This window comes from Microtus pennsylvanicus, chromosome 13 (assembly GCF_037038515.1).
Source record: "Microtus pennsylvanicus isolate mMicPen1 chromosome 13, mMicPen1.hap1, whole genome shotgun sequence".
NCBI classification, from domain to species: Eukaryota; Metazoa; Chordata; class Mammalia; order Rodentia; family Cricetidae; genus Microtus; species Microtus pennsylvanicus.
The window spans coordinates 43,318,173-43,339,730 of record NC_134591.1 but is presented as its reverse complement, the minus strand read 5'-3'; the positions used below and the strand labels follow the sequence as shown (position 1 = coordinate 43,339,730).

Below are 21,558 nucleotides of genomic sequence, written 5' to 3'. Positions count from 1 at the left end.
GGTTTAAGGCTAGCCTGGGTTACACAGCAAGGTGCTGTCTCAAACAAAACAAAACAAATTCCTTCATCTTACTAGACTATGTCTAAATGCTAATTTCTGTGAGGATGTCCCCCAGACATGAGGTGTACCACTCTATAAATTGTTATGGGGTTAGAAGAGAGACTGAAGGCTAAGGCCTTACTATGTTGTCCAGACGGGCCTCCAGCTCCTAGACTCAGTGATCCCTACCTGCCTACACACTCCGCCACCTTTCATTCCCAGACAGCATACTTTCATCACAGCGAGGATCAGAACGTGGGAAAGAAGAGCTGACGGACACAGGTCGAACACCACTGCATTTTATTTCTGGGGTTGGACTTTCAGGGCCTCACACATGCTAGTTGCTAGACACAGCTCTAGCATGTGACTGTTACCCCCAGGCCAACACACTTAATTCTCGTTAAACAGGTTACAAGGCTTCAACACAACCAGAGTTCCCTGCTGACGTTGTCCATCCTGGCTTCTGACGGTGGATGTTGTGTCCAGAAGAGCCACACACCACCAAACATGAGAACTGGAAAAAAAAAAGTGAGGTTCAAGATCAAGATCCCAGGAGACAGGCAGCAGAAATGGCTCTTCAACTTCAGTCACAGGGCTGCCTGCCACTCCCACCCCTAAGATCCCGAAGTTAGGCCCTGAGCTCGGCACTGGGAGCTGACTATGACCCAGTTAGCATCTCCGGACCTCAATCTACCTCCAAGAAAGGGAACAAAGGGGACAACTGAGAAAGCGATAGTCCAAGGACTGAAACTGAACAGAGATTTTCTGGGCGGGGCACTGCTGCCATGTCCGGTAGGGAAAGGACAGGCTCCTGTGTGTGATGGGGGGAAACCTGCAGGCTGGAGGATCTCAAGGGGGATTCACGAAGAATTAACCTGAGATGGGTCAGGAGAAGTGGAGAAAATAGGATCAAATGTATAAAACTCTCAAGGAATTAATTAAAATACTATAATTTATTTTCAAGAGAGGATCTCACTACATAGCCCCGACTGGCCCGGAACCTGCTACGTAGACCAGGCTGGCCTTGAACTCAGAGATCTGCCTGCATCTTTCTGCCCCTCAACTGCTTGAATTAAAGACACACCTAACTATTTTTTTAAATGGTGGGGTGGGAGGGAGATGGGGGGGGTTGGCTTGCAGCATAATGTCAAAGCTGATTTCATAATAAAAGAACTAATGTGTAGAAACCTGGGAAATGGTTTGTACCTTTAACCTCTGAAATAAGCACTCGGGGGACAACAAGATGGCTCAGAGGATAAAGGAACTTGTTGCCTTGATCAGTTTGTTTCCCAGAACCCACATGGTAGGAGAGGAACAGCTCCCTCGGGATGTCCTCTGGCTTCCCACACAGGTACCATCTCTCTCACACACACACACACTCACACCACACACACACACACGCATGAATTCATACATGTATACATACGTACATGAACACATACAAGCATGTTCAAAAAGAGAAAGAAGTGGGCACTGGTGGTGTGAGGATGCAACTTATGACCCCAGCTGTCCGACCAGAAGGATTTTAGTTACAAAGGCCTGGCCGGAAACCCTCTGTTCATCTATTATTAAAGCCCTCGTCACACTGCACCGTGACTGCTGGCTGCTCTCCTCGGAACACATACACGGAACACCGCCTGGGGGAGGGTGCCTCAGCCCACGGGTGGCCTTCCAGGCAATCCCACAAGCAGGCAGACCTTCCCAGGTAGTTTCTGGACTTTCCCAGGTCCTTGACACAGGAGAAACAGCAGCGATGCTCAGGTAATAAGCTAGTGTACAAGAAAGGACAGCTGCAGTTAGCTCCCTTAGTGACTTATTCAGGGGCAGCTTCCCTGCTTACCAGTAATTAGAGGCTCCCCTAGGATCCGGTGCTCCCGGGAGAGAAGAGGTTAATGTTCTCACAAGAACCCCATTCCACGCTAAGCTGTCCTCATACACAGATTTATATAGGGAAGGTTATTGTTGAGATTTGAAGCCGTTTTTCTTCCGTGAAAGCTAGGAGCCTGGAGCTTACAGTAGAAGACATTGCCAGCTCGTAAATCCACAGTGCCCGGGCCTCTGAACAGCCCCTCTTATTGGCAAAGCGACGGATGCTCTGCCAGGGAGGCTGCAAAGAAGCCGTTCATCACTACCTCATTTGGAGACCTGACACCTAAATGGAGCTCCCCCAGCTTACAGATCTGTGCACAGCCCAGAGGAGCCAGCTCTGTGGACCCTGCACCGACTCTCTGGAGGGGTACAGCACCGGGGCTAGGCAATGGTTGCCTGCGTTCTTTCTGTCTCTCTCTAGCTGGACTCAGAGTTTGTCGTTCAGAGATGTGTGCCTCTGGGGTATCGCTGTGTCCCACTGAACAGCCTGGATCGTCACCTTCCCCAAGCCATGGGATGGTGACTACTCCAGAAGAGAGAACTGTGTCCCGAAGGTGACACAGTTCAAACAAGACCTGCCTGTGAAGCCTGAGTCATTCAGGGCTCAGCTGACAACCTACCTCACCACGCGGTGTGACCTGTTAGGTTGGATCACGCCATCAGACTGAGGATCTCGGAGGCAGAGACTGTCTTTCTAAGTCCCACAGAATGGCCTTATCGAGTGTATGAACAGCAGTAAAGCCCTGAGCTCAGCGGAGAAAACATCATCCCTAAATGCCTTCATCTCGCAAAGGCTGGCTCACCCTCCCTACATGCACTGGTCACCCGCGCTGTTCAAGTCAGCCAAGATCCAGGTCAAGCACTACGGGGTCCAAGTCAACCAAGATTCTGTCCTAGCCCTGAGAACTCTGGCCTAAGGAAGGGACCTGCCCTGCCAAGGCCTTCTTCATTAACATCAGAAGAGTCCATCTGCAGGATAAACTGGGTGAGTGATTAGGTCCTGATGCAAACAAGCCACAGTGTGTTCCTGCAAAGGAAGGAGGCCCCACACCAACCACTTAAGAATGACAAGAAAACACTAGAACTTCTTTTTATATTTCCTCAAAAACTTAAGTCTCAATAGTTACCATACGGATTGACAATAGTATACTTAAGGCATACATCATGGGTTTGCAGCGGGTAAAGAACGGAAAACAGCCTCAACAATGGCTGTCTCAGGCTCTTGTAAGAGCCCCTCCCCCACCTTCAGTATGGGCTAACCTGTGGCTTGCTTCTAATCAACAAAACGAAGCAAGGGAAAGACTTACTTCTGGGTCTATGCTATGTAAGACAGTCACTACCATCTTTGCTAACAGACTTATTGACCCCTTGTCCGTGTCTGGCTTTGATGAGGTTTGCGATCACCTGAAGAGACCCATGGGACAAGGAACAGAGGGTGCTTCAGCCACCAGCCTGCAAGGCCGCCTCATTTTCATCAGCCACAGGAATTAGACCCCACCACCAGTTCCAGGAGTGAAGCATTCTTCCCCGGATCTGGCTTCTGGATGAGCCCCAGTCCAGCCCACAAGAAGCCACGGCCTTGTAAAAGGACCTGAAAGTGAGGAAGAGGCTAAGCTGCGCCCAGATTCCCCAGCACGCAGAAACTGGAGGAAGCAGCAAAACAGGTAATGGACACACGATCCAGACTTGCCACAGGCAAGACATGCAGTCAAGAAACAGGCACTACTAACCACAGCTCTCTAGGCCAGACAAGAGGGTCCCCTAAAATTCTGAATGGCAGCAGTGTGGCCCACAGATTTCGATTGTAGAAAGAATGTCATCTCTAAAAATTGGGGCAGATGGGCAAACTCAGGAGCTGTCTCTCCAAGACCTAGGTTCAAGTTCTGCTTCACAATCAGTCCCCGCCGGGCAGTGGTGGCGCACGCCTTTAATTCCAGCACTCAGGAGGCAGAGGCAGGCGGATCTCTGTGAGTTCGAGACCACCCTGGTCTACAAGAGCTAGTTCCAGGACAGGCTCCAAAACCACAGAGAAACCCTGTCTCGAAAAACCAAAAAAAAAAAAAAAAAAAAAAAACCACAATCAGTCCCCACACATCCACCCTCCTATCCACGCAATCATGGGTAAGCCTGGTAAGGGAAGCCAAAGACACAGCGACCTGGAAAGTGGTCTGAAAAGCAGACTGTGACAGGTGTTAGTCTGCCACCACACGCGGGTGACTGAGAGCAAGGAATTGTACACTCTGGGCCTTAGCTTCACTGACACAGATGAGGATGGAAATCCACCCTACTCTGGCCTTTGATTCTAAGCTGTGTATCCTTGAAAAGAAAGGCAGGCATCAGTTAGGGAGCCATTGGCGGCTTCTCTGACCATCACATCTTGTTAATTTGAAGGGCTTACAACTGGAATTCCTCAATGAAGAAAAAAAAACTCCCATACCTTTTAGGAAAAGGAGATAAAGTATCAGAGCAAAGTCAATGGGGTCCAGCAAATTTCAATATAAATCACCAGCCATTGTCAGGACAGTGGCTTTCATTTCACTACTGAGTGCGTAGCTTCCAGGAGCTTATAAAAACTGTCTCTGAGCTTCCTGACAATCTTCTCATACAGGCTGTGTCGTCCTTATTTTATAGACAGGTTACCCATGATTCAGACGCACCTCATAGGTGGGAACAGGCTTTAGCTCTAGTTCGGCCTGACTACTAGCCCGCAGGTCATGGCATAAATCCTTCGCCCCGAGACAGCAGACAGGAATGGAGGGAGAGCTGGTCTTCACAGACTGAGAGGCCAAGTGTGCTCACAAACACTAACTGAGCACTCACTGTGGGCCGCGAGGTTATGTGGTGGACAAGGAAATCCACCCCTTGTTCTCAGGGAGCCAATCTAACCAGGGAGTCACACGGGTACACGGAGGACAAACGATGGCTGAAAGACTGAACCTATTAGCAGACAGGCAGATGGACAGACAGATGGACAGACAGGGTCCTGAGCACAAGAATGGAGTACGCATAGTGAAAATAGGAGCAGCAGGTAAGTGACGGCTGTGGGAAGGGAAGAATGTTCTAGACAATGGAATTGCAAGTGTGGATGCATTCCAGCAATAGCAATGGCTCAGCGTGGGAGCAAACACGGGAGACCCCCATGCTCCTGTCAGCCCTGAGAGGCCTGGGTGGTTCCCAGATGAAGTGGACCTTTGCTTCAGTCTGTGACTGTCAGGGAGGAGTGGCTGAAGGGTGGTGGGTGGCATCTAGGTGAGTCTAGTCACCACAGATGGCACAATGCCATAGTCAGAACCAGCACTGGTACCACACAAAAAAGCTTCCCCTGTCCTGAGTGAAGCCGGAGGCACTTTAGTGTTGGAAGGTGCCAGTCACCATGTGACATGGTGGAAAGGCTGTGTGGAACCACGGGAGACTGAGTCAGAAATAGCTTCGTTTTACTGATTTTACAACCTGACCTTTTCTTTCTGGTATCTTTCAAATGTTCCTCTTGACTGAAGGTCTAATTCCCTTCACAACGTAAGTGTGTAAATGCCACTGGTAACACACTCGTCTCTGATTCGCTAGGAGGGGGCTGAGAAACCAAACTGGGAGATCCTCCATCTTGTCCTGTCATCTGGAAGAAGATAATGCGATGCTGGATCGGAGAGTCGTGACCGAAGTGTGAAAAAGCTCAAGAAAAAACAGACAAGAAGCGCTGTGTCCAGCCCTCGGCTTTCCTTACCCTTCACTAACGTGTGTTAGTCCGTAAAACTAAAGTACAGGTGAAGACCCAGATGCCTGGCCCGAGAAACCGCACCCTAATTTATCATTGCCTTTCTCCACCAAAACTCACCATGGAGTGTACAATAAAGTGTTTGCTTAGCTTGTACAAGGCCCTGGGTTCAGGTTCAGTTCTCACCCAGAGGGAAGGGTTGGGGAAGCACACTAGGCACGAGGACACACACCTGTACCGCCAGCGCCAGCGTCTGAAAACCAGGGGCAGCAGGGTGAGGATCAAGAGCTCAAGTTCAAGGTCATCCTTGGCTATGTAGTGAACGAGAGGCTACCCTGAGCTACCTGGAAACTTGTCCACCAAAAACAGGCTCAGCCTTGGTCTGCTAAGGAGGGAGAACAGGAGGGGAAGCATAAGTTACGAAGCTGGGTCCTTTTTTCTGCACTCTAGCCCACTCAGCTAACCATTCATGGAGGGATAACTTCAGAGGCCCTGAACAAACAAGGCACAAAAGTTCAGAAGCCTTTAGAGGACTCCAGGGGGTCATTCAAGAGAGCAACACGGGTTTCAGAGGCCGGCCTGAGAAGTCACAGAGGTACAGGGAAATCACTGGGACAGTCAGGAAATGAAGATGCCCTCCTTGCACTGGAAAAGCACACAGGAAGCAGAGAAGGTGTAAGGACAGAGCAGGAACCCTAGAGCCCGCGCTTCCAACTCTGTCAGGGCGACGGCACATGGACTTCAAAATGGAATTTTCAGCAATAGAAACCTACCCACATGAAGGTGTGCAGAAAGACACAGGGTTAGCCTCCCATCCTTCAGGCTAACACAGAACTGTTGCCCCTGCCCGTTTGTAACGTACCCCACAAGATGAAAATTGCGTTCCCTGTTAGCTGGACTTGGCTGCTGCAACTGTCTGGTTGGGAGTGGCTGTAGCTGTGGGGAGGTGGTCCATCTCTGGGGCATCAAAGAAGTAAGCCTGCAGGAAGGAGACACACGAGGGAGCCAGGTGAGCATGAGTCTTTGGGGCCTCTCCCCTCCCCCACCACGAGTCATCACACCGAAATGCCGCCGCCACTAGGAGACTGTCAGTCCTTCAGTCTGTCTGTCTGTCTCACTCACCCAACCTTTTAAAACTTAGTTCCCTTTCACTGACTGCGCTACATTGTATGCCTGAATCTTCCCAACGACCCCGAGGGCTTGTTATGGTGATCCTCACCTGACAGGTATAGAAACTGAGGCTCACAGAGACTGCCCTCGGGTCAGTATGCCCGGATGAGCAGTGGAGCCAGGACTCCAGCTGTGCTCACCTGACTCCAAAGCTCACCTCTGCAAATACTGAGCCACACAGGGCCTGTCTGTGTTACCTGCATCTCATCAGGTTTGGCGGGATACTAAGTAGCCAGAAGCTTCTGAGCTGGCTGTTGCTAAACTAGTCGGCTGGCTCTCTGCAGGGACTTGGGAAAGAAAGTGCTGGGCACACTTAACTTCCTAGTTCTTGCACTGTGTGTGACAAGCGCTTCCACTCCTCATCCAGTTTAGCTGTCAGGAATCAGGAGGCAGTGGGAGAGAGAAGGCAGCAAAGATCTTCCCTCCTGCCCTAAGGTGTGAGGATGCTCATGTTAGCCCAGAAAAACACCCATCTTGTTAGCCTTGAGCTTCCCTTCAAAGAGTAGGTAAAACTTACTATGCCAAGGGCTACCAGAGGCTCAGAAAGGTGCAAAGGTAAAAAGCTTAACTATTTTCAGCAGCTCTGCCAGTACTAGCCAGAAGAGGGCGCCAACATGACATGCTTGGGCTTCCCAGACTGTTCCAACCTTGAAACTTAAATCTAGTTTCTCTTTGCTTTATAGCCCATGTACCCCTCTAGCTTATCAACTCTTCAGAGGAAACTTACTTCTCCTGCAGCTGTTTTCTGGCACAAAGGAAGGAATTTCCTCTATTTGGGGGACACGAGTGAGTCAGGGGCCAGAGAGTACCCTATCGCGGGCTCCTCAGGGCCTCTCCCAGAGCCTCAGAGCTGAATGGTCTGGGTCCCTCATCTGCACTAACCACTAACACTGTGCCTGCAGATAAGCCCCCCTACCTCTACAGTTCTGTCTGCAAAAAATTGATAAGATGGTGTCTAAAAGACATTCTCTTCCAGTCTACACAGCCTGTGATCTGGCACAGAGTCTATACCCAACCCTGCCCATCCTGAGCACTGTGGGCCACTAGGCACTAGTGTCTCTGAGGTCAACGGTAGCCGTTCAAACGGAGGCTTGTCTGACTCTCGCCGAGCCACTGAGGACCCACTCTCTGGGTGCTCCCTTCACTGTTCCCGCCGGGTGTGCGCCTTCAGGAAGACCTGGAGATCATTTTCAAGTGCAGTCATGGGGGAACTTCGGCAGGCGTGGAGCGGCCACACACATCACTGCGCTGAGACGAAGACGCCAGTCCAGCTTTCCCAGGGGAGACTGAGAAAGCCGGGCTAGGCTGTCTGGTTCAGTTGGCACCCCTCAGCTCAAGCGACTCTCCAGCCAACTCCTCCTCCCACTTTCAATAACAAGAATGTCTTCTGAGTCCAAGACTAGACATAGTTTTCTTCCTCTCCCTTTTGTTTTTTTTGTTTTGTTTTGTTTTGTTTTTCATTTGGTTTTTCGAGACAGGGTTTCTCTGTGGCTTTGGAGCCTGTCCTAGAACTAGCTCTGTAGACCAGGCTGGTCTCGAACTCACAGAGATCTGCCTGCCTCTGCCTCCCGAGTGCTGGGATTAAAGGCGTGCGCCACCATCGCCCGGCTTCTTCCTCTCCCTTTTATGTGTGTGTCTATGTGCATGCTTACCTGTGTGTGGTGTGTAGACACACGGTACATGTGTGTGCAGGCCAGAGCGCGACCCCAAGCTTACTCCTCTGGCACTATCCTTCAAAAGCACACCCATTCTCTCACTAGAACTCAGCAAGCAGGCTAAGGTGACTGGCAGGGAGCCTCAGAGCCCTGCCTCCAGTCCTCTGGTGACGGGCTCACAAGCTGTCCAGAGACACAGTGGCTTCTCACGAGAAGAGCCCTTCTCCTGGTGGACACCTCTGTCCACAGTCCAACGTGCCCCGGTTAGGCGACTTTTCAGAGCTGAATGGAATGTGCCCTTCTCCTCCCTCTGCTGCTCTACCAACTTCTCAGCCAAGTAGACAATGTGTTCAGGGCACAGATGGCCCGGGGAGAGGGCCCAACGAAGGGCACGGTCACTGTGAAACAAGAGCCTCGGTCAATTTATGAGCTGTGTGACCTTGGGTCACTCCTACGAGGGAATTAGGTTACAATTTGCAGCAGAGTGGCCCTGGAAACTTCTGCTGATGCCTTTGACCTGAAGAACCCTCCTCAGGAAAGGGGTTTCCTGCCATATGCTGACTCTCACTGAAGTCCAGAAAGAAAGGAAAACTGAGGTTATGATAGCTAAGATGCCTCAGTTTACATCACCGAGCACCTCCCTCCCTGGTCAGAGTTCTTTCTACTTCGTAACAATGCTCTCTTTTACAAAACTATTTTACTTTTAGATTATATTTATTAGCGTAGGGGGAAGCACAAGGGATAGAGTGCAAATTTGGAGGTCAGAGAGCAATGTAAAGGAGTTGGTTCTCTCCTCCCATCAGAGGGGTCCTGGGGCTTGAACTCAGGTCATGGAGCTTGGCAGCAAGCAATCCCTCATCTCATTGTCTCTCTTCTAGAAAATTCTACTGCAGCAAGATGGGCAAGAAAATTCTACCTCCAGTACATTACCTGAGAAGGGAGAGTCTTGGGCAGTAAAAGGTCCTGCAGGTCCTAACACAGCTACCACAGGCTTTTTCTTTCTTTCTTTCTTTTTAAGGTAAGGCCTGCAGCTTACGCTGGCCTCCAGCTCCTTATGTAGCTGAAGACAATGCTGAAGTTTCACTCCTCCTGCACAATGACACCCAGTTCATGTGGCACAGGGAAGCAAACCCAGGACTTTGTGCAGGCTGGCGAGCACTGTATCCACAGAGCTATATCCCCAACCCCAAAATGGGTTCTTTCACATTTTAATTTGATTTGTTTGGGGTCTGTGTGTGTGATATGCAGTAAGTGTATAGAGTCACACACGCTACGTTCATGTAGCAAACAGGACAGAATATCATGTACTTTCCGTTTACTGGTTTGAGATAGCAGCCCTCACTCAGCAAGGCTGACTGAGCAGTGAGGTCCCTGGATCCACCTGTCTCCAACCTCCAGTGCTGGAGTCCAGCTTTGCTTCCTCCTGAATCAGGGTCTATGCTGAATCAGGGTCTATGTAGCTCTGACTGACCTGGAACTTTTTTTTTAAATATTTTTTATGGTTTATTTAACTTTTTATTTTATGTGCAATGGTGTGAAGGTGTCATATCCCCTGCAACTGGATCTTCAGACAGTTGTGAGCTGCCATGTGGGTACTGGGAATTGAACCCTGGTCCTCTGGAAGAGCAGTCAGTGCTCTTAACCACTGAGCCATCTCTCCAGCCCCCTGACCTGGAACTTGCAGAGATCTGCCTGTCTCTGCCTCTCAAGAGCCGGGACCGAAGGTACATGCCACCATGTCCACACACCAACTTTTTATGTGGGTGCTGGGAATTCAAATTCAGGTCCTCGGGCTTGCAGAACAAGCGAGTTTACCCATTAGGCCACACCCCACCCCCTCAAAACGGGCTCTTCTTTTCATATTTATTTATTTCATGTGTAAAATGTTTTGCCTGCATATACGTATGTATGTGTACCACATGTGTGTCTGGCGCTCACGGAGGTCAGAAGAGGACACTGAATTCCCTGGAACTGAGATTACAGGTGGCTGTTAGCTTCCACATGGGGGCTGAGAACTGAATCCGGGCCCTCTGGAAGAGCTGCTAGTGCTCTTAGCAGCCGAGCCGTCTCCAGCCCCTGAAATGTGTTCATAATGATAATGGCACTCCCTCCTCCACGTTCAATGTGCCCTGCTCCTTTCTAGACCTCACAGACTTAAAAATGGCATTTCCAGCTGGGTGGTGGCGGCATACGCCTTTAATCCCAGCACTTGGGAGGTACAGGCAGGAGAATCTCAGGGAGTTTGAGACCAGCCTGGTCTATAAAGTGAGTTCTAGGATAGCCAGGACTATTATACAGAGAAAGCCTGTCTCAAAAAACCAAACAAACCTACCAACCAAACAAACAAAAAATGGCCTTTAACCCCCCTCCAAAATAAAAAGCAGCCCTTCCTTCCTTCCTTCCTTCCTTCCTTCCTTCCTTCCTCCCTCCCTCCCTCCCTCCCTTCCTTCCTTCCTTCCTTCCTCCTTACCTCAGCCTACCTGACAATGCTAAAAGCACAGAGGAGGAAAAAGACATCGATAGGAGGCAGTAGAGAGGACAGAGGGTCCAGAGGGACATTGCAGTATCTCAAGAGCTTGGGCATGTCTCCTCAGGCTCCAAAACCAAACAAACAAACAGCAGCTCTATAGGTCGTCAGTGGACAAGCTCTATGTCACGTCACATGCTTCCTGTGTATTGTTTTGTCTGACTCTCAGGACAATCGATGTCCAACATCTGTCTAGCCATGGACAGGAAACCAAAAAGGCACCAGCAGGCAGAGCCCCTCCCCCAGCCCTGTACAGAGACATATGGTCACTCATCCCTCTCTGGCCAGACACTGAATCTTAACCACATCACAGAAGCCAGGAAAGCCACACGCTACATACAAGTCCTTGCACCTTTGCCACCTTCCTTCTAGGACGATATTGATGCTTAGGTCCCAGAGTCAGTTTGAAAAGAGCCACTGCACCTAACAGCTTGAGGATTTTGCAAAGCAAGTGTTGACATTTGTGTATGATGCATACCCAGAGAGCTGGATGATGGTTCGTCAGGTAAAGATGCTCGCGGGGAAGCCTGCTGGTGTGAGCCTGACCCCCAGAGCCCATGTGATGGAAATAGAGAACTGAATCTAGCTGACCTCTGACCTCCACACATGTACCATGTGCACGTGCCTACACTTGCACATCCACTATAGATAAACGTTTAAAACCACACCAAGAGGGTACAGTGACAACGTACCAAGCAGCCCACAGACAGCAGCACGTGGAGCAACAGGATTGTCACAATGGTGGCCAGGGCGACGCGCCGGTTATCCTCACGAACAGCTGGCCAAAATGTCATTGCCAATACAGATCCCGAGATGCCCAAGGCAATCATGACAAGGACCCAACGGACAGCTCTCTGGGGAATGATCCACAGTACCTGGAAAAGGAGAGAGCATGTGGTTGAAGCTGCGGGGTGTCTCTTCCTTCCCAGGACGTACACTCACAAAGCCACTGAGCCCATCAGCAGCTGGGCACGCACTGCCATGCGGCTTCGTAGAGCATGCTACCAGCACGCAGGGGGGTGGTGCTAACCCAAGGCTCCTGACACAGCCAGAGCCCTTGCCTTCCTGGCACCCATTCGTCTTGTTCTTTAAATTCAAAAGGAACCTCCAGGGACAGGGGAGCAGCAGGCTGGAAGTAACAAGGCCCCGTGGGATACTCTGTTGAATTTTTCCACCCGAAACAGCATCTTTCGATCTACTTGGCACGGTACTCACCGCTGTGGGGATATAAATGAAGAGAGAGTAGCCGTACACGCACACGATCTCCAGAAACGAATAGGAGACGATGTTCATCACTTTGCTGTTTCTCCACATGAGAAAGCCCCAGAGAGCCAGAGGCACGAGCCAGGCATAGGCATAGATGATGGTGGCCGCTATGGACACTGCAGATGACAGATGACAGAATACTTCCGTCCCCGAGAAGCCTCAGCAAGCACACTACCTGGCTGCTCCACGTGCCTTTGTTCTTTTCTTTCGAGACAGGGTTTCTCTGTATAGTCCTGGCTGTCCCAGAACTTACTCTGTAGACCAGGCTGGCCTTGAACCCTGAGATCCGCATGCCTCCGCACCTCAAGTGCTGGGATTAAAGGTGCGTGCCACCACCACTTGGCTGTGTCACACCCTTTTTCTGCTCTGTGTCTGTGTCCTGGCACAGCATCTGGCACACAGTAGGTGCTTTAGAAATGTTTTTCGATCTAATGAATCCCTAGCATGTACCTTTGTGGTGGTGACCAGTGTCTCCTGTATGGTTTTATAGATCTTAGTGACTAAAAACTAGTCACTGAAACAACTGAATTATGTAACTGAAATACTTGGGAGAGCCATTCTAAATGTGTCTAAGTACACTGAGCTTTTAGATCAAATAAAATCCAACGATTCCCCTGGAAGAACACATTTTCCTCCCTAGCCAAACAAGAGCTGACACTGATTTCTTTAGCAAGTGTATTAAAATGCCCTGGGTGGAGATTAGCCTGCTCTGCATGCCATCCAGCTTGCGATCGGTCCCTAAATTATGGAGTTCCGGCTCAGGCGGGCCGCCACTCCGGCTCAGGCGGGCTGCCACACTGCTACGTTTCTTCCCGCATAAATAACTCTGCGTTGGCAGCTGACGAGCCTGTTAGCAGCTCCTGGGGACCGTCACTGGACGGTCTCCTGGTCTCCTCTCCTCTCCTGAAGAGCGCCAACTCCCAGGACTGGAGTGACAATCCTAGAGCATGCTAAGCCAAGGCACATGCCCTGCCAACGTGAAAATCAGCAAAAAATTCAATTAGCACCTCCTGTAAAAACAGGCCCATGCTAGCAATTTCGGTCAGACTCTGGTGAGAGCATGCCATTGTCCAGAGTCTTTAAGGGCTCTATGGCGTTTTTTTTTTTTAAGTGTATTTATTTATTATGTGCACAACATTTTGCCTCTAAGTTTGCCTCCAAGCCAGAAGGGGGCATCAGATCTCATTATAAATGGCTGTGAGCCACCATGCAGTTGCTGGGAATTGAACTCAGGACCTCTGGAGGAACAGAGGAACTCTTAACCTCTGAGCCTCTCTCCAGCCCCTCCATGGCAGTTTTTTCTCACGCTGGAATACCCTGATTGAGCCACGCACAGTTTTGCTGACAGAATCCCTTTTCTTTGGGTGGGAAAGAGAAGCAGAAGGAAATTCTACCCTGGCTGTAGCTACTGTTTACTAAGCAGTGGTTGGACATCAGACCCTGCACTCAGAGCTTTATGAGAGGCAACACGGTGTCTGAGGCAAAGCAGATTCCAAGTCACGGGTTCTAACCCAAGGCAAAGTAACTCTGGGTGGAGAGTTACCAAACACTCCTGTTCAGTTTCCTGTCTGCAAAATGGGACTAAGATTACCTTATGAGGCCATCAGGAAAATCAAACAAGCCAACAGAGGTGAGAACTATTCTGAGCAGGGACTGACCGACAATACAGATTCAGTTAAGAGTTATGTGGGGGCTGGAGATGGCTCAGCAATTAATAACACTGGCCGCTCTTCCATAGGACCCAGGTGTGATCCCAGCACCCACACGATGGCTCACAACTATTTATAACTCCAATCCCAGGGGATCTGATTCCCTCTTCTGACCTCCTAGGGTAACAGGCAAGCAAGTGGTACACAGACATACATACAGGCAAAACACCTGTTTATATAAATAAATTTTAAAAATAAATAAACGAGGCTGGCCATTGTGCTGAATACCTTTAATCCCAGCACTCAGGAGGCAGAGGCAGGTGGATCTCTGTGAGTTCAAGACCAGTCATGTGAGTTCCAGGACACTCAGAGCTATACAGAGAGACCCTATCTCAAAAAATCAATCAATCAATCTATCTATCTATCTATCTATCTATCTATCTAAATAAATAAATAAATAAGGTTTTGGGCCAGGCATAGTGTCAGAGCTTGTAATCCCAGCATTTTGGTGGTAAAGGCAGGAAGATCAAGAGTTCAAGACCACCCTCAGATACACAGTAAACTAGAAGCCAACCTGGGCCGAGTAAAGTCTTGTCTCAAAAGAACAAGGACTGGGAATGAAGCTGAGTGGCAAATACGTCAAGACTCTGGGTTCAATTCCCAACATCACACCACACACAAAGGATTATAATCTAAGTTATTATTAATGATTTAAGCACATGAGTGTAATCCCAACACTTGGAACTAAGGCTAAGGCAACACAATGACAACTTTATGGCCTGAACTATACAGCAAACTATGTTAAAAATCAAAACTACCAGTGCTGGAGAGATGGCTCAGTGGTTAAGTGCACTGGCTTCTCTTCCAGGACCTGGGTTCAATTCCCAGCACCCACAAAGCAGCTCACAACTGTCTGTAACTCCAGTTCAAGGGGATCTGAAACCTTCACACCAATGCACATAAAGTTAAATTTTAAAAAAAATTTCAGTGTTTAAAAAACCAGAACTACCCACTTTATGTTATTAGCTAGTGTATAGACATAGTATCTCGTATCATATCTACGTCCTTTTAGGGAAGAAAACAGGACCAGAGATGTCAAGCATTCTGATCAAAGTGACACAATTAATGGTCAGAGCAGAATCTAACCTCAGATATGACTCATACTTTTAAAAGAGTTTTAATTACTATTAATGTATACGTGGTGTTTGTGTGTGTGTGCGTCTGTGTGTGGGTGTGTGCGTAGGTGTGGTGTCCACCAGACACCTTTTCAGGAGTCAGTTCTCTCCTTCCGCTGTGGTTTCTGAACTCAGGCAAGCACCTTCCCCAACCAAGCCAATGGTCATGGAAAGAGCAAGGATCACCTTCCTGCTCTATCAGCCAGCACTTCCTGATACTGGGTGCCCAGCTAAAGGGCTAACAACAATAAGGACTCTTCTGTGTTCCAGCGCCCTCCCCAGGCAGGGTAGGCCACTCTTTCTTCTCTGTTGGTAGCTCTACATGAACCTGCAGGGTGGAGGTTAAACTACTCACAGCAACATAGCCGCTGTCTTGTTCTGCCAACCAGTAAGCTACCTGAAGGCAATGCCCCTGCCTCTCAGGGAACACGACCTAACTTTACAGTCAAATGAAGACTTTTCTAGTAACTAGGACTGAATCTATGTCTGATTCTATGCTTACAGGGACAGAAGGGAAGAAAGGTATATAGAAGGTAAAAGGGGAGCCAAGCACTGGTGGCGCATACCTTTAATTCCAGCACTCGGGAGGCAGAGGCAAGTGGATCTCTAGGTTCTAGGCTAGCCTGGTTTAGAGAGGAAATTTCAGGACAGCCAGGGATACACAGAGAAAAACCTGTCTCAAACAAACAAACAAACAAACAAAGCAAAAAGGGAGAAAAAGGAGGATACATGGACTCTGACTCTCTCTCTCTCCCTCTCTCTCTCTCTCTCTCTCTCTCTTCTCCCCCCCCCTCACATACACACACACACATACACACAATTTACATAGAATAAAGGGGAGAAAGAGAAGGAAGAACACTTGAATGCGCTCACATTAATGGAAGCCTTTATACATAGACACGCACATAGACATGGCAATAATTATATTTATTGAATTTCTTTCACACACACCACTATTCTAACCTACTTACACACCCAAAACTTTCTTCCTCTGAAACAAGGCCTCACTGTGCAGTTCATGTTGTCCTAGAACACCTGTCTGGACTAACCTCAGACTCTTGATCCTCTGGCCTCTTACAGGAGTGAGCAACCACACCTGGCTCAACTCTTTATTATTATGCCAGCCCTACTATGTGAGTTTTAGCATTTCTGTTTGGCCAATGAGGAATCTGAGACTCAGAACAGAAGTGAGTGAATGGCACAGCTGGGACCTATGGCTCTTATCCAGGCTGCACATAGTCTCCTAGCAGGGTGTGCATAAGGAAGGACACCCAGGCCTTGATAAAATCTAATAAGGCCAACTTTCCTCACTTTGGGCTGGATGTCACCTGCAAGTCCCTGTAATCTGTTTTCTTTTCACTGCCAAATAGTGGTTGTCATTGCTTTTAAGATAAGCAGTTTAATGACGGGAATCAGTCCAGTGGGCAAACACTGATGGCAAAGCTGAGTACTGAGTTAGGATTCCCTAGATGCCATTAAAGCTGGATGCAATGGTGTGAATCTCTGACCCTAGTACACCTTCAATGAGACGGGAGATGAAGACAGGAGAACCCTGGAACCTGACAGGCCAGCTAGTCTGAAGCATGCAGCAGTCAACATAACTTCACCTTAAACAAGGTGGTGAGGACCAACACCCAGGATGACCTCTGACCTCGTGTGTAATGTGGCACACATGCTCACACTCATATATGGGCACGTATTCACATACTATACACATACACATACAAATCAAAAAAGAGGTAGAGAAAGAAGGACATTTTAAAGCAAGAGTGTTGTTTACGAGCCCACGCTGGGGTCTCGTTCTGTGTGGCCCTCTCCAAGTCTTGACCACTGCAGACTTGTCAGCAAAACCGCCAACATGACAGGCACCCATTTGGCACAGTTACTGTTTTCCCACGATGCTCGAGATGCCTTATAATTAGTGGCAACAGGCATCTTAGCTAGCTGAGCCTTCAGAACATAAAGAACAATGACTCTGCTGTTTGTAGCCCCCAGATAATGCAAACGCTGCTGCAGCCAAGCTTCATGCACACTGTGTTAGTCATTTTGTATATTTTTAGAATAAACTCGAGTCACTCACTACTCAGTCTGACAGCTTCCCTAAAAATCATATAGATTTACAACACTGTTAATATATATGTGCCACTGAATAATATACATTTAGGATGGAAGGGTTATATGCAATAGATTTTTACCATCGTCGGGAGGACTGTGAATTATACAGATGCGATGTGGAGCTGTATTTGAGAGCAGGGATGCGGCACCTAGAGACTGGACGCTGTGCTCAGAGGGTAAAAGCTCACAGAGACAGTCCATACCTTAAATGACTTAAACACTATACCTACCTTTCTGGAATTCGGGCACATAATGGTATGTCTTCTCTCCCAGGTGGATTAAGAAGTTGGAAAGGTTTCCACTGATTGCTATGGCAAAGACCAAGGTGGCACATATCCAAAAAGGGCCTGCAGAGAAAGCAACAAGAAGACACAGAGAGAGGAGATGAGGCACTCACAAGTTTGAGGACAACCTGGTCTACACAGTGATTTCCAAGTCAAGCAGACAGCCCACAAGATGCTACTGCATACATACAAAAAAAAATAATAATAATACTTCCAAGTTCAAAAGAGAATACAGGGAAAAAAGCAAGAAGCTTTCTTCCCTCTCATTCCAGCCCAGCACTTATATCCCAAGAGCTCCCAGCAGTTCCTAGAGAATCCTGCCAGAAACAGTCAACACTATATATAAGTGGTTGTGTGTATACGCGTGTACATGCATGTGCGTGCATATTCCATACAGACGACATAGTCCATGCACACACATCTGGCTGTGCCCCTTTCCACTTTCACCTCAGAAAAACAGAAACTCCTTTCATCGTGTGCTTGAGTTCTTTATTTGCTCTGTTTGGTTTTGGTTTTTTAACACAGGATTTCTTTGTGTAGACCAGGCTGCCACCACTTGATTTTTTTAACACCATCCTTGATTTTTTTAACACCATCCTCTTCCCCTTCTACCTAGAAAAAGTATTAAGGGGTCTGGAGAGATGGCATAGCAGTTAAGAGCACTTGTTGCTCTTGCAGAAGACCTGAGTTCAATTCCCAGCCCTCCATAGTAGCTCACAACCATCTATAACTCAAGTTCTGGGGGATTCAACACCCTTCTCTGACTTCTGCAGGTACCCGGTATGTCTGTGGTACACACACATGTGGAAAGGCAAAATACTCATACATATAAGAAAATAAAACAAATACATCTTATTTTTTTAAAAAAAAAATTGGACAGTGATGGTGCACACCTTTAATCACAGCACTCAGGAGGCAGAGGCAGGAAGATCTCTGTGAGTTCAAGGCCAGCCTGGTCTACAGAGAGGATTCCAGGACAGTCAGGGCTATACAGAGAAGCCCTTCTGCCAGACGAGACTGGCAATCTGTGTGGGGCTCCCCAGCACCCATGTGAAAACCACACACAACACCATGTGCTGCAGCCCCAGATTCTGGTGGGAGAAGGGGCAGGAAACAGAAACAGGGCGATCTCTGAGGCTCCCTGAACAGGCAGACTAGCCAAAGAGATGAGCTTCAGATTCAGTGAGAAACCTGCCTCAAAAAACGAAGGTAGAGAGTATTCCAGAAAAAACAGCCAGTGTCACCTCAGATTTCCACACACATATGTATGCACATGTGCACATGCCTGCATGTGTGCACACACAACACACATATATATCACACACACAACACCATACACATACAAAAAGTAATTTACTATGCAGAAAAAAATGACAGTTTTTAAATTGAGAGATTTAAATTTTTCATTTTCACTAATATTTGGCAGTATCTTCAGAGCTAATTTCAGACACCTTGAAATATCATAAAATTAATACAATTACTGCATTTGGGGAGAATAACAGCTGGATGAGGGCTTTTCAAAGGCAAGTATTCGACTCCTGAAGGTGGGAAAGAAAGGGAACCTGGGTAATCAGCGACCCCAAGGAGCCACCAACACCCGATTTCCGCAAGTCACTTGCTTCCTCTCGAAGAGTGCCGGTGCTGTGCCACGGTCCAGGCAAATCTCACAGCATTATTTTTAACTTCCTACACCACCAGAGACACAAAAATCAAAGCAAAATCTACAAAATCTCCACTACCAAAAAGCTTAGCAAGGGCTGGAGAGATGGCTCAGTGGTTAAGAGCATTGGCTGCGCTTCCAGAGGCCCCGGGTTTGATTCCCAGCACTCACAAGTGTCTGTAATTTTGGTTCCAGGGGATGTGATGCTCTGGTCTTCACAGGCATCATGGGCAGGCATGTGGTGCTCAACACATACACAGACAAAACACCCATATACATACAATAAAGTAATGGTAATAATAATAATTAATAATAATATTAATAAGTTTTGCTAGGCCATTCAAACATAAGAACACAAGTGGCCAAATAATATAGTGTCACATAACTTGAAAGCAAAGAACAGCATGCTTGCTGCCAGTATTTACTAATGCACACTATTGCTAGGCCCTGAGCTAGGCACTCAGCACACAGCAATGTGCAGTCGGGGTCTAGTTCCTGCCTGTAGTACATAAGATACCACAGGGAGCTACAATACAACATCTAACCTTGAGCATCTGCCAGGGACACATCAGAAGGGTGGCAAACCTGGAGAGAAGTATGTCCAAGATGGACCTGAAGAACAAGAGTCCAGGGAAGAGACAGAACAGAGTGATATCAGGAAAAGGGACCAGCACGAACAAAGACCAAAATCAAGAGAAGACTGTTCAAGGTCAAGGGGACAACCAGAGGCTGGAGACAGACAAGGCCAGATCGTAGAGGCTGGAGGAGTCCTGCTAGACAGAGGGATTTATCTTGCTGCAAGAGGAAACCTGGTGTGGGAGGCACTTCTGCTGCCGCCCCTCTGTATAAGCAGGGGATTGGCTCCTGCCCTGCTCAAGTCCTTTTGTGGAACTGGATACATTGCTTGCGTATCATCTCCACACAGCCTCCCACATCCTTCCCTCACCTTCCGATTACCTGTAATACCTAAGGCAGGGCCAGTGCTGTGTAAGGCGGCCATCCTGTACCACTCGGGGGATAGTGACAAAGAATCTGTGTGTATGTCCAACACAGATGCAGTACTTTCCAAACTTACTTCTGGGCTTCGGCTGGTTGAGTCACAGATGCAGATGCTGTGGACCAGGAGCCCACTGTGCCCATGGAGCCTTGCCTGCTGTTCTTTGGCTGTCCTGAGCCCTAAGCTAATAACCCAGACACGTCAGGCCTAAAAGGTCACTGATACCTGCCTAGCACTTTGCCAGTTTAACTCAGATGCACACACTCGCCCTCGGACAGAAGCAAGAAATCTGCCCTAGCTCTAAGGTGTCTTCTGAGGTATTTTTACATACCTTCTCTACTAACTGCAGACTTTTAATGAACCTCCAACTGCTTATGAACAAAAATCTAAATCCCTCTGGCTGACAGAAAAGACCCACAATGATCAAGGCTCAGTACCCTCTCCAGCTACCTGCTCCAGTGTCATGCAATGTACACTCACTCCAGCTTCTGCCAGGCAGCTTCATTCTGCCTTCTCTCTCCCCCTTCCTCCCAAATCCCAACTCTTACGTGGTGGACGTGGGATGAAACCTTAATTTGAGTTACATTTATAATTAAGGGCACATTTTAAACTATTACATATTAATTTTATCATAGTCAATATGTTTTAATATATACTATATGGATTAATAAAATATTGATAATATAATGTATTATATGATTAATTTTATATTGTGAAATATTTGTAACAGAGAAAAGAGCAAAGAATAATAAAACAAACAGGTGTACATATACTGCTTTAAAAGTATCTTTTTATAGGGCTGGGGAGATGGCTCAGTAACATATCTGATGTGAAAGTGTAAGGGTCCGAATTTCATTTCCTACCCTCATGTGAAAGGCCACACACAACCATGTACACTTGTAATCCCACTGCTGGGGAGATGGGGCAGGAGGGTGACTGGGATTGTGATCAGCCAGTGCTAGGGAGACAGAGGTAGGAGGGGGACTGGAATTATGACTAGCCTGTGTAGCAAGATATCTGACCTACACTGTGTAAAGATATGTTACTCAATTGGTTTAATAAGAAGCTGAACAGCCAATAGCTAGAAAGGATATCCAGGCACAGAGGATGCTGGGAAAAAGAAGGACAGAGACACTATGAGACAGAGAGCGGGCAGTATGGGCACTATGTCGATGAGGTGATAAAGCCACATGGCAGCACATAGATTAATAGAAACAGGTTACTTTAAGTTATAAGAGCTAATTAGAAACAAGTCTTAAGCTATTGACTAAGTTTCCATAATTAATAAAAAATCTCCATGTGGTTTTTTGGGAGCTGGCAGGTGGGACAGAGAAACACTAGCTACAAGCTGGTGCTTGGGGGACAGGAGCAGGAGGGGTACCGGGATTGTGACCAGCCAGTGCTGGGGAGATGGGGGCAGGAGGGGTACCTCAAATAATT

General features: G+C 48.0%; 1 protein-coding gene across 4 annotated transcripts in view; it reads right to left on the bottom strand.

Moving 5' to 3' along the window:
- Positions 1 to 322: 322 nt before the first annotated feature.
- Positions 323 to 21,558, bottom strand: part of Yipf1 (Yip1 domain family member 1) — a 32,613-nt gene continuing 11,377 nt past the window's right edge. For all 4 annotated transcript variants that reach the window (XM_075945296.1, XM_075945299.1, XM_075945298.1 and 1 more), the window contains 5 exons: positions 17,408 to 17,524; positions 12,188 to 12,354; positions 11,665 to 11,847; positions 6,483 to 6,599; positions 323 to 553 (listed from right to left, as the gene is read on the bottom strand). In XM_075945296.1, the coding sequence (XP_075801411.1) occupies positions 6,510 to 6,599; positions 11,665 to 11,847; positions 12,188 to 12,354; positions 17,408 to 17,524 (557 nt within the window). In that variant the 3' untranslated portion in view covers positions 323 to 553; positions 6,483 to 6,509. The remainder of the gene's footprint in view (positions 554 to 6,482; positions 6,600 to 11,664; positions 11,848 to 12,187; positions 12,355 to 17,407; positions 17,525 to 21,558) is intronic.